The sequence below is a fragment of the Phragmites australis genome, chromosome 4 (genome assembly GCF_958298935.1).
Source record: "Phragmites australis chromosome 4, lpPhrAust1.1, whole genome shotgun sequence".
Taxonomy (NCBI): Eukaryota; Viridiplantae; Streptophyta; class Magnoliopsida; order Poales; family Poaceae; genus Phragmites; species Phragmites australis.
Genome location: NC_084924.1, coordinates 19528420 through 19541041, shown reverse-complemented (window position 1 = coordinate 19541041; position 12622 = coordinate 19528420). Strand labels below are relative to the sequence as shown.

Here is a 12622-nt window from a genome sequence, read left to right as displayed (position 1 = left end):
GTGGACACATACGACTCTAGTCTAATACGGACTGTTCCGGAATATGGGCCGAAGGCGTCCCTTGTCTGGCCCAACAAGAATTCGGATCACAATCCAACAAACTCCACCTTGAGACGAATTCCATCTTGTAGCAAATAAAGAATCATCAATAAACTCCCTTCAATAATAAATATCACCGACGCCAAAAGTCTCTAGAACTCAAACTGTAACACCAACTAAACTTGAGCATAGCTCAAATTTAGTAGCAGGAACTGGCTTTGTCATCATATCAGCAGGATTATCATGAGTGCTTATCTTGCATATTTTAATATCACCTTGAGCAATGACATCTCGAATATAATGATACCTCACATCAATGTGCTTTGTTCTTTCATGAAACATCTGATCCTTTGTAAGGCAAATAGCACTCTGACTATCACAGAATATATTAATGCAAGAATTATCTCCACAAAGCTCAGTGTACAAACCTCTTAGCCAAACAGCTTCTTTGCATGCTTCAGAAATAGCCATATATTCAGCTTCAGTAGTTGATAAAGCAACAGTAGCCTGCAAACATGCTTTCCAACTAACAGCACAACCACCAACGGTGAAAACATAACCTGTGAGAGATCTCCTCTTATCCAAATCACCAGCATAATCTGAGTCAACATAACCAACAAGTCCATCTCCAGATTTTCCAAACTGCAAATAGGCATTAGAACTACCACGTAGATATTGAAAATCCACTGAACAGCTTTCCAATGCTCTTTGCCAGGATTAGCCATGAATCTACTAACAACACTCAGTGCATGAGATAAATCAGGACGAGAGCAGACCATGGCATACATAAGTGAACCAACTGCACTAGAATATGGAACTCTAGACATGTACTCAATATCATACTCTGACTCAGGACATAAAGCTGAAGATAATTTGAAATGAGTAGCTAATGGAGTACTCACTGGTTTTGCATCATGCATATTAAAACGACGAAGGACCTTCTCAATATAACCTTGCTGACTAAGATATAACTTGCCAGCTTTCCTGTTTCTAATGATCTCCATGCCAAGAATTTTCTTTGCTGCACCTAAATCCTTCATCTCAAATTCATTACTCAACTGTGATTTCAATTTGGCTATTTCTGATTTATCCTTTGCAGTAATCAACATATCATCGACATAGAGAAGCAAATAAATAGCTGAACTATTAACAGTCTTCAAATAGACACAGCTATCATAATTAGAACGCTTAAAACCATTAGAGAGCATAAATGAGTCAAACCTCTTGTACCACTGTCTAGGAGACTGCTTCAAACCATAAAGAGATTTCTTTAATTTACAGACAAAGTCTTCTTTTCCAGGAATAACAAAACCTTCAGGTTGATCCATATAAATATCTTCATCTAACTCCCCATGTAAGAATGCAGTTTTAACATCTAATTGCTCAAGTTCATAATCACGCATAGCAACAATACTGAGTAAAGTGCGAATAAAACTATGCTTCACAACAGGGGAGAAGACGTCATTATAATCAATACCTGGAATCTGGCTATAGCCTTTAGCAACCAATCTTGCTTTATACCTTGCTGCTTCATTAGGAGAAATACCCTCCTTTCTTTTGAAAATCCATTTGCAACGAACATGCTTCTTCTCTTTTGGCAATTTGACTAAATCCCAAGTACCATTCTTTTCAAGTGACTCAATCTCATCTTGCATTGCAGTCATTCAATTATTGCAATCAGCAGAAGTAATAGCCTCATTGTAATTAGAAGGTTCTGCATTACCTTCAACTTCTTCTACACAACTCAGAGCATAAGCAGCAATATTACACTCCTCAATTAACCTCTTAGGTGGATTAATTTGCCTTCTAGGCCTATCAACTGCAATAGAATGTTGTGTAGGCTGCATAATGGATGAAGGAGGTGGAGCACTAGATGCATCATGATGAATAAATAAATTTTCAGCAATAGGTGTATCTTGGACAACGGTATCTGGTGTACTTTCTGCATTAATAAAATGCTCCACCTGCACGCTAGAACTCTGCTGACTCTGAACAGGAGCATTTGACAACATAGCAGATTCATTAAAGACAACATTCCTGCTAATCACCACCTTTTGTGTTGCAGGATTCTACAATTTATAACCTTTAACACCAGATTTATAACCCAGAAATATGCATTTAACAGCTCTAGGCTCCAATTTACCATTATCAACATGAGCATAAGCAGGACAACCAAAAACTCTCAATTCTGAATAATTAGCTGGAGAACCAGACCATACCTCAATTGGAGTTTTCTTATCAATAGCAATGTTGGGTGATCGATTAATAAGATAGCAAGCAGTGGAAGCGGCTTCAGCCCAAAAACGTCTATGCATACCTGCATTAGACAACATTCAACGGGCCCTCGAGATGATAGTTTTGTTCATACGCTCAGCTACACCGTTTTGTTGTGGAGTACCAGGAACAGTGTAGTGTCTCACAATACCTTCAGACTTACAATATGAATCAAACTCATCAGAACAGAATTCCATCCCATTATCAGTGCGAAGCTTCTTTACCTTCTTTTCAGTTTGCCTTTCAACCATAACCTTCCACTCTTTAAATGCTTTAAATGCTTCTGATTTATGCTTCAAGAAATAAGGCCAAACTCTTCTCGAGTAATCATCAATAATAGTTAACATATAACGAGAACCACCTAGTGAAGACCTACGAGATGGTCCCCATAAATCAGAATGCACATAATCAAGAATACCTTCTGTTGTATGAACTGAAGTGTTGAATTTCACCCTCTTATGCTTGCCAAAAATACAATGCTCACAAAATTTCAGCTTGCCAATACTATGTCTATCAAGAAGACCTCTCTTGCTCAATTCTGCCAAACCAAGTTCACTCATATGCCCAAGACGCATATGCCAAAGATTAGTAGCATCAGAATCTGATAATGAATGTGAACTTACAGCGGCATCACCTGTGATTGTAGTGCCTCGGAGATGATATAAATTGGCAGATTTCAAATCACCTTTCATTACAATAAGAGAACCTTTTTTCACCTTCAAAATACCATCTCCACCTGACCAATCATACCCTTTATTATCAAGAGTACTCAAAGAAACAAGGTTCCTTTTCATACCTGGAACATGCCTCACATCTGTCAAGGTTCTAACAATACCATCATGCATCTTTATCATAATTGATCCAATTCCAACAATTGGACATGGGTTGTCATCACCCATCATAACAGAACCAGCATTTTAAACAGAATTATAAGTGGTGAACCAATCTCTATGTATGCATATATGAAAAGATGCAGCAGAGTCAATAATACATTCATCACCACTACTAGCACATCCAGCAAAAGCAACGAGAGTCTCTCCATCAGAACTATTATCGGAAGCAGCAACAGATGTTTTACCTTCTTCATTAGATTTACCTTTTCTCTTTTCTTTATTCTTCAACTTGTAACATTCAAATATGTCATGATTATTTTTCTTGCAATACCTGCAGAATTTTTCTTTTCCTCTGGACTTTGAACGACTCCTGTAACCGTTCGAACTTTTATCTCTTTGGCTATTATGCGAATTCTTCTCCTTTGTCCTGCCACGCACAATCAAACCTTCTCCATTGGAAGTAGAGCCATCAGTAGACACCATCTGTTTCATCTTTTCCTTGGCATGCAAGGCCTCATAAACTTCTTTCAAAGTTAGTGTATCATGACTGTATAATATGGTATCTCTGAAGTTTGCAAAAGAAGTAGGTAATGAGCACAAAAGAATAAGACTCAAATCCTCATCATCATATTTTATCTCCATAGACTATAGGTCAGCAACGATCTCCTTAAAGACCGAAAGATGATTCAACACAGAACCACCCTCCTGTAATTTGTGCGTGAACAACTTCATCTTCAGATGTATTTTACTGGTCAGATCCTTAGACATGCAGATCGATTCCAGCTTTAGCCATAAAGCATCAGCGGTTTTCTCCTGCAAAACCTCCTGCAAAATATTTTTTGATAAATGAAGATGAATTTGTGACAAAGCCTTACGATCCTTTCTCTTTTCTTTATCGGACCAAGACTTTTGATCTTTGTTTTCAAAATTATCAAGCGCATCATCCAGATCAGTGTGCGCAAGAATAGCTCGCATCTTTACTTGCCATAGAGAAAATCTTGTATCATGATCTAGCAGCGGAATATCATATTTCATAGAAGCCATGGCGAAGAATAATCAGCACAAAATAATCTGCAGCGCTTCTGGTACAGCCTGTGTGTAGCAAGCAATAAACTGAAGAAGTCCTGGTACGCTTCGTGTACGCTTAGCAATGAAGCCAAAACCAATCTCCTGGTAGAAATTCTGGTGTGCACGAAGCAGGAACCAATTGGAAAGAGAATCTCCTTGGGAATTGATGTGTAGTTTTGCTTTTCTCCTCCACAGGCAACGGAACAACACGCACCTTTTTCTTCACGTGAGAGCAGCCAGTACAACTAGTCCTCGGGACTTGATCCGCTTTTCCTTTTTCACGTGAGAGTTCAGTAACTCGCGTTTTGAACTCCGTGAGGATGGTTCTGATGAGGAAACCAGGCGACGTGTGGATCGGCGCAGTCGACGTGTACTGATCTTGGATGTCGTCGATGTCTTGGACAGCGATCAACAGATGGCGTCCGGTTGCGCGACGTCGAATTGTGTGAAGGCAGGAAAAACGGACGACGACGGCGGCTGCTGGATTTGGCCGAGAGGGTCGCGAATTCGACGAATCTAGAGAGACGGCAACGAACCAGACGAAGAGGTGCGGCGAATCGATTCGGTGAAGAACAAAACCGATCTATTTTTTCTTGTGCTCGTGTGTTTAATCCGGCTCTGGTACCACTTGTTAGAAATAAAGCACGACAGGATCGAATACGAGACACGATTTTTACGTGGAAAACTCTTTCGAGAAAAAACCACGAGCGTCAATCGGCGATCTTCACTATATCAGGGATGTGTATAATACAGGGGATTACAATGAACGTCTTGGCTCTTCTTGCAGCTTACAAGATATATTTATAGGGGTGGACACATACGACTCTAGTCTAATACGGACTGTTTCGAAATATGGATCGAAGGCGTCCTTTGTCTAGCTCAACAAGAATTTGGATCACAATCCAACAATTCTCTTGCTTATGTGCCCCTTTGATTTTCTTTTTTTAGGCTGAACATCCTCACTGCTCCAGCTTTTGCATCAAGTTCTTCGAGTGGAGGCAACATTTTGATGAATTAACATTCGTGACATGTACGTTTGAATTTTAGTCTGACTAACAACGGTGGTGATGAATGCAATAAAATTATGTTTAAGCTTGCAAGAGATGTACTCAGACCATCAAGTAACTAATAATGAGTAATAGTATAAAGAAATGTGCTCAGAAATTTGCTCTTCAGATTCAACCCCCTGATTATTCGGTACGCACAGAGACCCAAGACTATCTGTAAACTCAAAAATACAATTCAAATACATATTCCCTTACAACAGTATATAAGAATTTTCGCCCAGTCAGAGGGCATATGAATTGTCAACCAGTAGAAAAAAGGTCGAAGAAATTCCCATTTCCTAATTGTCAACCAGGCTCAGTTGACAGGTCTCAACTCCCAAGCAATCAGGTAACTTCATTCACTCGTATGAAGATGTAAACGCAGCCCGCCAAGATTGATCGTCGTCGTCGTGCGTCGACGGAGCATCGCATGCGTACTCCGGCGTCTCCTCCTTCTCGTGTCGGTAGAAGTGTCCCAACGCCGAGTCCGGCAGCCGGCTCTCCGCAAGGTGCACCTTCATCGTCTCCAACTCCATCTCGTGCTTCTTCCTCAGCTTCTCCAACTGCTTCTTGAGCTTCTCGCTCTCTTGGAGTAAAGCTGCGCTCCTCTCCTGCACAAAGGCAAAGTACCCAATTGAGTGTGGTGCTGTTGTAGTACCATACTACAATAAAATTCAACACTGCTTTGAAGTTTCACCTAACCTTTTCTTGTGTAGATGCTTCCTCAGCTTCTCTCAATCTCACAAGTAGTTCTCCAGCAGCATGAACTGCTTCAGCAGTGTCGCGGAGCTGAATACGGAGCCTTCTGTTCTGCTCTTTCAGCTGCGCCCTCTCCTTTTCTCGGTCGATCCTCACGGTGGAAAGCTCCGCGGCAAGCGCAGCAGCAAAAGCAGTCCCGCAGCCCTTCCTGCCTGCTTTGGCAGCTGCCCTCTTCACCTCCGAGATCGTTTCCATCACTCGGCGGTGCTTCTTGAGAAGATCGTTGTACAACTCCTGGAGCTCAACATAATGCTCAATCATCCTGGCATGACCGTACATCGCTCGTTGGAGAGCGTCATCCAGCTCTGCTGTGCACTTCTTCTCATTCCAGAGCTCCATCTCAGTATTCTCTGCATGCATCCGGTTTGATTCTAGATCAACCCTCAACTCTTCAGTGAGGGAGATCCATTTGCTCTCAGACTCCATCCATTTCTGTCTTTCTTTGTCTAGTTCATACTCCTGGTCTGTGCTGCCATTCCTTATCTGATCGAGAAGGCTACCATTTGTTGACATGTTAGTTTGGTGTTTTAGTTGCTCCTTCAGACTCTCGATTTCAGAAAGAAGTGCCTCCCTCTTATTCTCATTGACTGACACCTTACTATCATCACATTGTTCAGATTTCTTGCCTTCATTACTTAGTTCTTCTGCAGGTGTCATACCATTTAAATCTGGACCATCTTCTGAGCCCTTCCTATATTGGTCAACCTGCAATTTAACAGTGGAAAATGTGAAGGAAAGGGAAATCACTGTCTGAAGAATATTTGATTGATCACTGTACATACCAAAATGCTCAGCTCCTTAATCTTTGCTGCCTGTTCTTCACATAAAGCTTCAAGCTCAGTCTCTCTCTTCGATGCAATTGCTTTAGTGTTGTTGTCGCCCTGTCCGAATTAAATATGTAAGTAGACGATAAGTTTTGAAAAGAAGTCCAATCCAATAACTTTACATACCTTAAACGAAGCAGTAGCTGATTCATTAGATGTGGCACCTAGGGCCAACACAATCTTGTCTGAATTTATTTTTTCTGTCTCGTCCCCATTTGTATTCATTGGTTTCTTGCAGGATGAACAAAGGATGGTTCCTTGGTCCTCAAGCGTCTGAACAGCTGAACTGACTTTTGCTATTGACTGACGGGGATTTAGTGCGAAATGTTCAAATGAAAGGCCAACAAATGATTTCCGTGGGGCTGGATTCTGTTGGTGGTACTCTATAATGTGCAAGCCCCTTTGGAGACTTGCAGCCAACGAATCAGTGGGGCTAAGCTTGCTTGATTGTAGAGAGGAACGAACTGCACTATTTCTACATGCTTCAACATTTCTATCACCTGGGCTGTCAGATACTCTAAGCTTGCTTGGTGATAGCCCTAGTGAGGTGATGCTCTTTCTTGCCTTGTTGTGGATCTTTGGAGAACAGCACAATGTAGGATCTTTCATTAGTGACAGTCGTGGGGAGGCACCAATTGATAGATTAGATTTCCTGTCGGAAAGGAGGTCTTCATCAGCATTTGTATTGTTAGCCACATCTTTGTGTTCTTCCTGTCGTGGACCTTCAAAATCATCTATGATAGGCTGATCATCTTCTTCACTTGTTTTTGTATTCCCCTTGGAGCAAGGAGTGTCATCCCCACTCTCTGCATCCATGAAGTCCTCAAAAGTATCTTCAGATGAAGAGTGAAGCTTGTTAATTTGATCACGCAGTTCTTGCACATCCTCTTCATCCAGATCCATTTCTTCCTCTGAATCAACTTCTATGTGAGGCAAGATTAGAGAGCGATTGAGGCTCACTCGCAAATTATGCAAGCTTTCACGAGCATTTTGTGCACTGAAGTATCCAGCCCTGCAAGTTGTGGTGCCTCCAGACTTTGTTCTTATGAGCTCATCCTGCAAGTTATTAAATAATTAGCAAGAGTGTAAATTGTTGTCACTTCTATGTGCTTCAGAGGTAGTACCTTTAACTGACGTATCTGATCGCTCAAACCATTAACATCATCTTCTGATATCTCATTTATCACAGCTTTATTTGGCATGAGCTTTGCTCGCTCACCAAATCTTAGTGTACTTAAAGTTCCAGATCTGCATCTGCATTTCCCAGGTACAGATGCACATGTCAACCCAAGAAAATGTAAAAGGCACAAAAGAAATACAAGAACACATAGTACCTGTGCTCTGAAGAAATGGAACATAAAAATGTAACCCTTGAGTTGCCACCTAGCGTATCCTTCAGGACATGAGTCAAACGAGACTGCTCATAAGGCAAGTCAACTTTACGGGACTCTGGTGCCTCTGAAAGAATATTGACTAGTTTCCTGAAACAACGATATGCTGTCAGGATTATGCTTTCCTATATATTTTGTTCTTACTGCAGAGTATATCTCTATCATTCAATGCATGCTGTATGGTTTATTGGTATGACTAAGAACATGCATTGGTGTATTTGTATGACTAACTTTAAGAATGAATCAAGTTATTAAAGAAAAAAATGTAAGATGCTCATGAGGTCATCAATTTGACTGAAAAAGCTGTTATATAAATTTACATACCCAAGCCTTGAGAGGGACTTCTTAACATGTCTTTCCTCTCTTGTACAATGCTTTGCTGCACCATCGAGTTCATCATTTTCAGGGCCAGCAAGATCAACAAAGGTAATTCTGCTAGTTCTTGAAGTGCGAATGCCATTTGAAGAAAATCCCTATAAAATGAGTTGAAGAATGTAATATCTGCTAAACAACTGACAAAAACTTCAAAACAGAATAAAATAAGAGAGCCGTATAACGAGCTTCACAAAGGCTTTAACAAGGGCGTGGCTACTACTATAAGCAATCAAAAGATCAAGAAACAACAGAAGAAAAGGTGTTTACCTTGCTCCATGCTTCAATGACGCAGGTGAATATCACATGAGAACGTGAACTTTTCAAATTCATGCTAGTGGTGCCAACTTTTCTGTTTGATAGTCCCTGTAAAGGAAAACAAGCTCAGATTAATGAAGAGAACTATTATTGGAAAAAAGACTAATCTAGAGAAGCACAAAAAAAAAAGCCTAATCAAGAGAAGTATCCTGGGAAAAATGACTAATCAAGAGAAGCATCCTCGCAAAACATACTAGTCAACAGTAGGCAAAATAACACTAGAACTATGGCAAACAAAATACTGAAGTCACTTTAGTTATTACAGCAAATGCAGCATAAAATAGCAGTTTTGACAGATCATGGCGCACGTACTGAATACAAACTAAATGCATTTTGTTATCAAGGCAATCTTTTATATTCCAAATGTAGTGTGGGGCTACAGGAGGCGTGAGGTCTTAATTTATTCCACAACAATATAGAGATGAAAAAATTCCAGCTCAAGAAGATAAGAGAAAATAAAAGGCAACGTGTTTGTGTTAATCTTATAGCTCAAAGTAGTCAGTACAAAAGCATAATCATAATTTGAAATAGTAATGTTGGATTACTCTATTCTCCAAGCATAACCTTTATGAAAGCATAGAAAAGTTTATCTAAACCACATTATGAGTGCCCAAAGTCTGCTTCAGATAAATATGAATAATCAAATCAACCAACGATAATTTGGAAAATTCTTAATGTTTTTTCATATTACTAACTAGATGTGTGCTTCTAGTATCTGGTTATTTTCTTTTGTGAGATAAACTTCCAGATTCAAGCAACAACGTCCTTATTAGAGCATTGACTGTGCATAAGCAGAGAGCAAACGGCATGAAAAATTGGAAGCCATTGCTGCTTATACCTTCATCAGAATCTGATTGACGTCCTCTACCGTTGACACATACTCATCAGTCAAGTTTTCGACATGGATGCCATTGCCAGCATTCTCTCGTATCTGAAAGAATGAAGTTGGATAAGATATTAGCATAAAACCAACAGCAATTGCAAAATGCAGAATAAGTTTCTGGACGAAAAATATACATGAAGATCGCGTTGAGATGGATCCAACAGGTCATTAATCTGCTCATTATGAACCTGCAAGAAGTTTGAAGAGCGAAAAATATAATTCATTTATCATTTCAGTTCTGAAAACCATATGAAGACGTTTTCATTTCAGTTGAGACAAACAGAATACTACACACCTCGAGGAACGAGCACCGCCATTGGTAGCTTGTCTCCGGTGAACTCTCTTGCCTCTGCACCGGGAAAGAGCAACATCAAGCCAACGATCATTCGCAGGATATAATGGAACGCAAGGCAGGTGAAGAATTGCCTTACACTTTGGATTTGGGAGAAGAGATTCTGGAAGACGCGAGGCACGACGCCCAGGTCAGCGTGGTCGGAGACGCTGTCCACCATGGCGGCGAGAGGCCCCCACATGGTGTATGTCTTCCCCGTTCCACTCTAGTAGTATTCAGCACATAAACAAGCTCAGCAACAGGAACAGAGAAGCAGAGAGCACGAAAACGACTCGTTGGATCAGCAGTACCTGGCCGTAGCAAACGAGGGAAGTGTTGAATCCGGCCAGTGAACTCTCGATCATGGGCAGTCCCAGCAGATCAAACGCATCCGTCTGCCAATGACCACCAAGATTCAAAGAATTCGCTCAAGATCGCTCACACTTGGGCAATCTCCACACAGTAATGGGGTTAGCTTGCTTACTTGGGAGGCCCTGTCATCGAGGACGCCATTCACCGCGAAGGACCGGTCACCGACGGCGACGGAGTCCGGGGCGGTCTTGCGCACGAACCACAGATCCTTGCCGTCCACCGGCCGGCTCACCGTCGGCCGTACCCTCACGACCACCTGCGCGCGTCACCACAAATCACGGAAAGCTCGCAACCCCTAGCGAGAAGATCTCAAACTACCCTTGGAGGAAGGCGAATCCGGTGAGCCAATTGCAGCAGATCCTTACCTTGACGGAGGACTCCTCGTCCGATGGCGCAGCGGCATGCTCCTCCTCGATGGCGGCCGTCGGCGGAGCGGCGGCCCCGGTACCAGTCGGGTGCTTCGGGCGCAGCGACCGGTCCGTCGCCGAGGAGTTCTTGGCGGGGGACGCCGGCGGCGAGGCGAGGTTGGGGTGGAGGTTCTCCTGGTCGTCGGCGGCACGCGGGGAGGAGGCGGCGGCCAGAGCGGAGAAGGAGCGCGATGCCTGCCGCTTCAGGTTCCGCCGCAGCATCTCCATCGCTTCTTGCTGCTGCTTCTGCTTCTGCTGCGTACCACGGCGAGACGCCGATCCGCTCGCAGAATCAAGCGCACGGAGAACGAAATCGAGAGGAGGAAAGAAGGAAGACGAGACGGGATCCGACGCCTGCTTGTAATCTGTGGGTGTGTGTCTCCGAGGAACTATCCGTTCAAATTAATTCGAAAACTTTTGAAACGGGCATGCGGCGGGGTGCGGTGCGCCGCGCCGCTGGGGGAACGGGAGGAAAACGAGTGGGATGCGCTCGGCTCGATCCGACGGGACGATCAGCGATGGACGGTCGTGGGGCGGGCCATGTGGGCTGGTTGATGGTAGCGTGCACTGGTCCGCAGGGTTACCGGACCGTAACTAGGCGTTGAGCGGTGCTGGTGCGTGCGGAAAGGCCAAATGCTGGAACGCAAGCACGCGCCCATGTGTCGGATACCCAGTGAAAGCTAGCTGGCGCCCGGGTCGTTTGTGATTTGCTTTAACTGATTCGATTTTTGTACCCGTTTTTTCTTCATACTTTAGCTTCTTTAGTATTTCAAATTTTACCTCATATCAGTCATTGAATTATGCTTCAAATTTTACCTCATATCAGTCATTGAATTATGCTTCAAATTTTACAAACCAATAGCATAAGGGATTTACGATGACATATAAAGGATTGGGCAAATTTGTAGTGGCATGAGAGGAATCATCTCTTATTTATTTCAAAGAGAATCCTCTGTCCCACTTTTTTTAGCAATCCAAAGCTAGTGTAGAACCTGATTTTAGATTTAAGTAGAATTATCACAACCTAACCGTACAACATATACCAGTATTATCAAACTATTACGGGTTTTTTTTATTTGATGGATAAACCCATCCGAGAGATGGTTATCTAGTTTTCTTGGTATTGATTTGCTGAATAGATTGGATAGGGCGGCTAGGATGGAGGAATATTCCCTCAAGATCCTAGATGAGCTGATTCCTGCCAAATCAACTGGACCGAGCTATCCAGTTTTGGTGCTCATCCGCGCTCTCGTACTATGCGTTTATGATTTTTTTTTATTTAACTCTCAATTTTATTTAGAAGTATAAGAGTGGTCCAAGAAATCTAAATATTTTTATAAGCAAATTAGAGCTCATTAGAAACACGTTTTAATTAGTTTTATCCAAAATGCATAAGCCAATATTTAATTAAAATTCTCCAAAGCAGCCTACTTTTGTAAATTCTATTAATTTTTAACGCCTCAAATAAATTCCTAAAAGTCTAGGAAAATTTACTAATATTCTTCTCATATGATGTACTAATTTATAAAAATATTTACAATACCCTAGGTTATTTGATGAAAAAGTGAGTTCCTTTGTAATACTCTATTTTATATGTTTTTTTATCATTTCATGTGATATTATTTTTTTAATTCAGTTTGAATTTAAACAAATTCAAACATGCACAAATTCATCCAAATGCTGATGGAATGCATATAAATATAAA

At 41.7% G+C, this 12622-nt stretch overlaps 1 protein-coding gene across 1 annotated transcript; it reads right to left on the bottom strand.

The window, feature by feature from the left end:
- Positions 1 to 5368: 5368 nt before the first annotated feature.
- On the bottom strand, positions 5369 to 11447 carry LOC133915880 (kinesin-like protein KIN-12C). The gene is made up of 15 exons (XM_062359255.1): positions 10876 to 11447; positions 10623 to 10766; positions 10450 to 10533; positions 10239 to 10364; positions 10103 to 10156; positions 9942 to 9995; positions 9763 to 9855; positions 8877 to 8972; positions 8559 to 8707; positions 8178 to 8324; positions 7968 to 8097; positions 6970 to 7899; positions 6802 to 6900; positions 5963 to 6724; positions 5369 to 5871 (listed from the first exon to the last, which is right to left on the bottom strand). The coding sequence occupies exons 1-15, from the start codon at positions 11143 to 11145 to the stop codon at positions 5620 to 5622; spliced, it is 3390 nt and encodes a 1129-aa protein (XP_062215239.1). The 5' UTR covers positions 11146 to 11447; the 3' UTR covers positions 5369 to 5619.
- Between the last annotated feature and the right edge of the window lie 1175 nt (positions 11448 to 12622).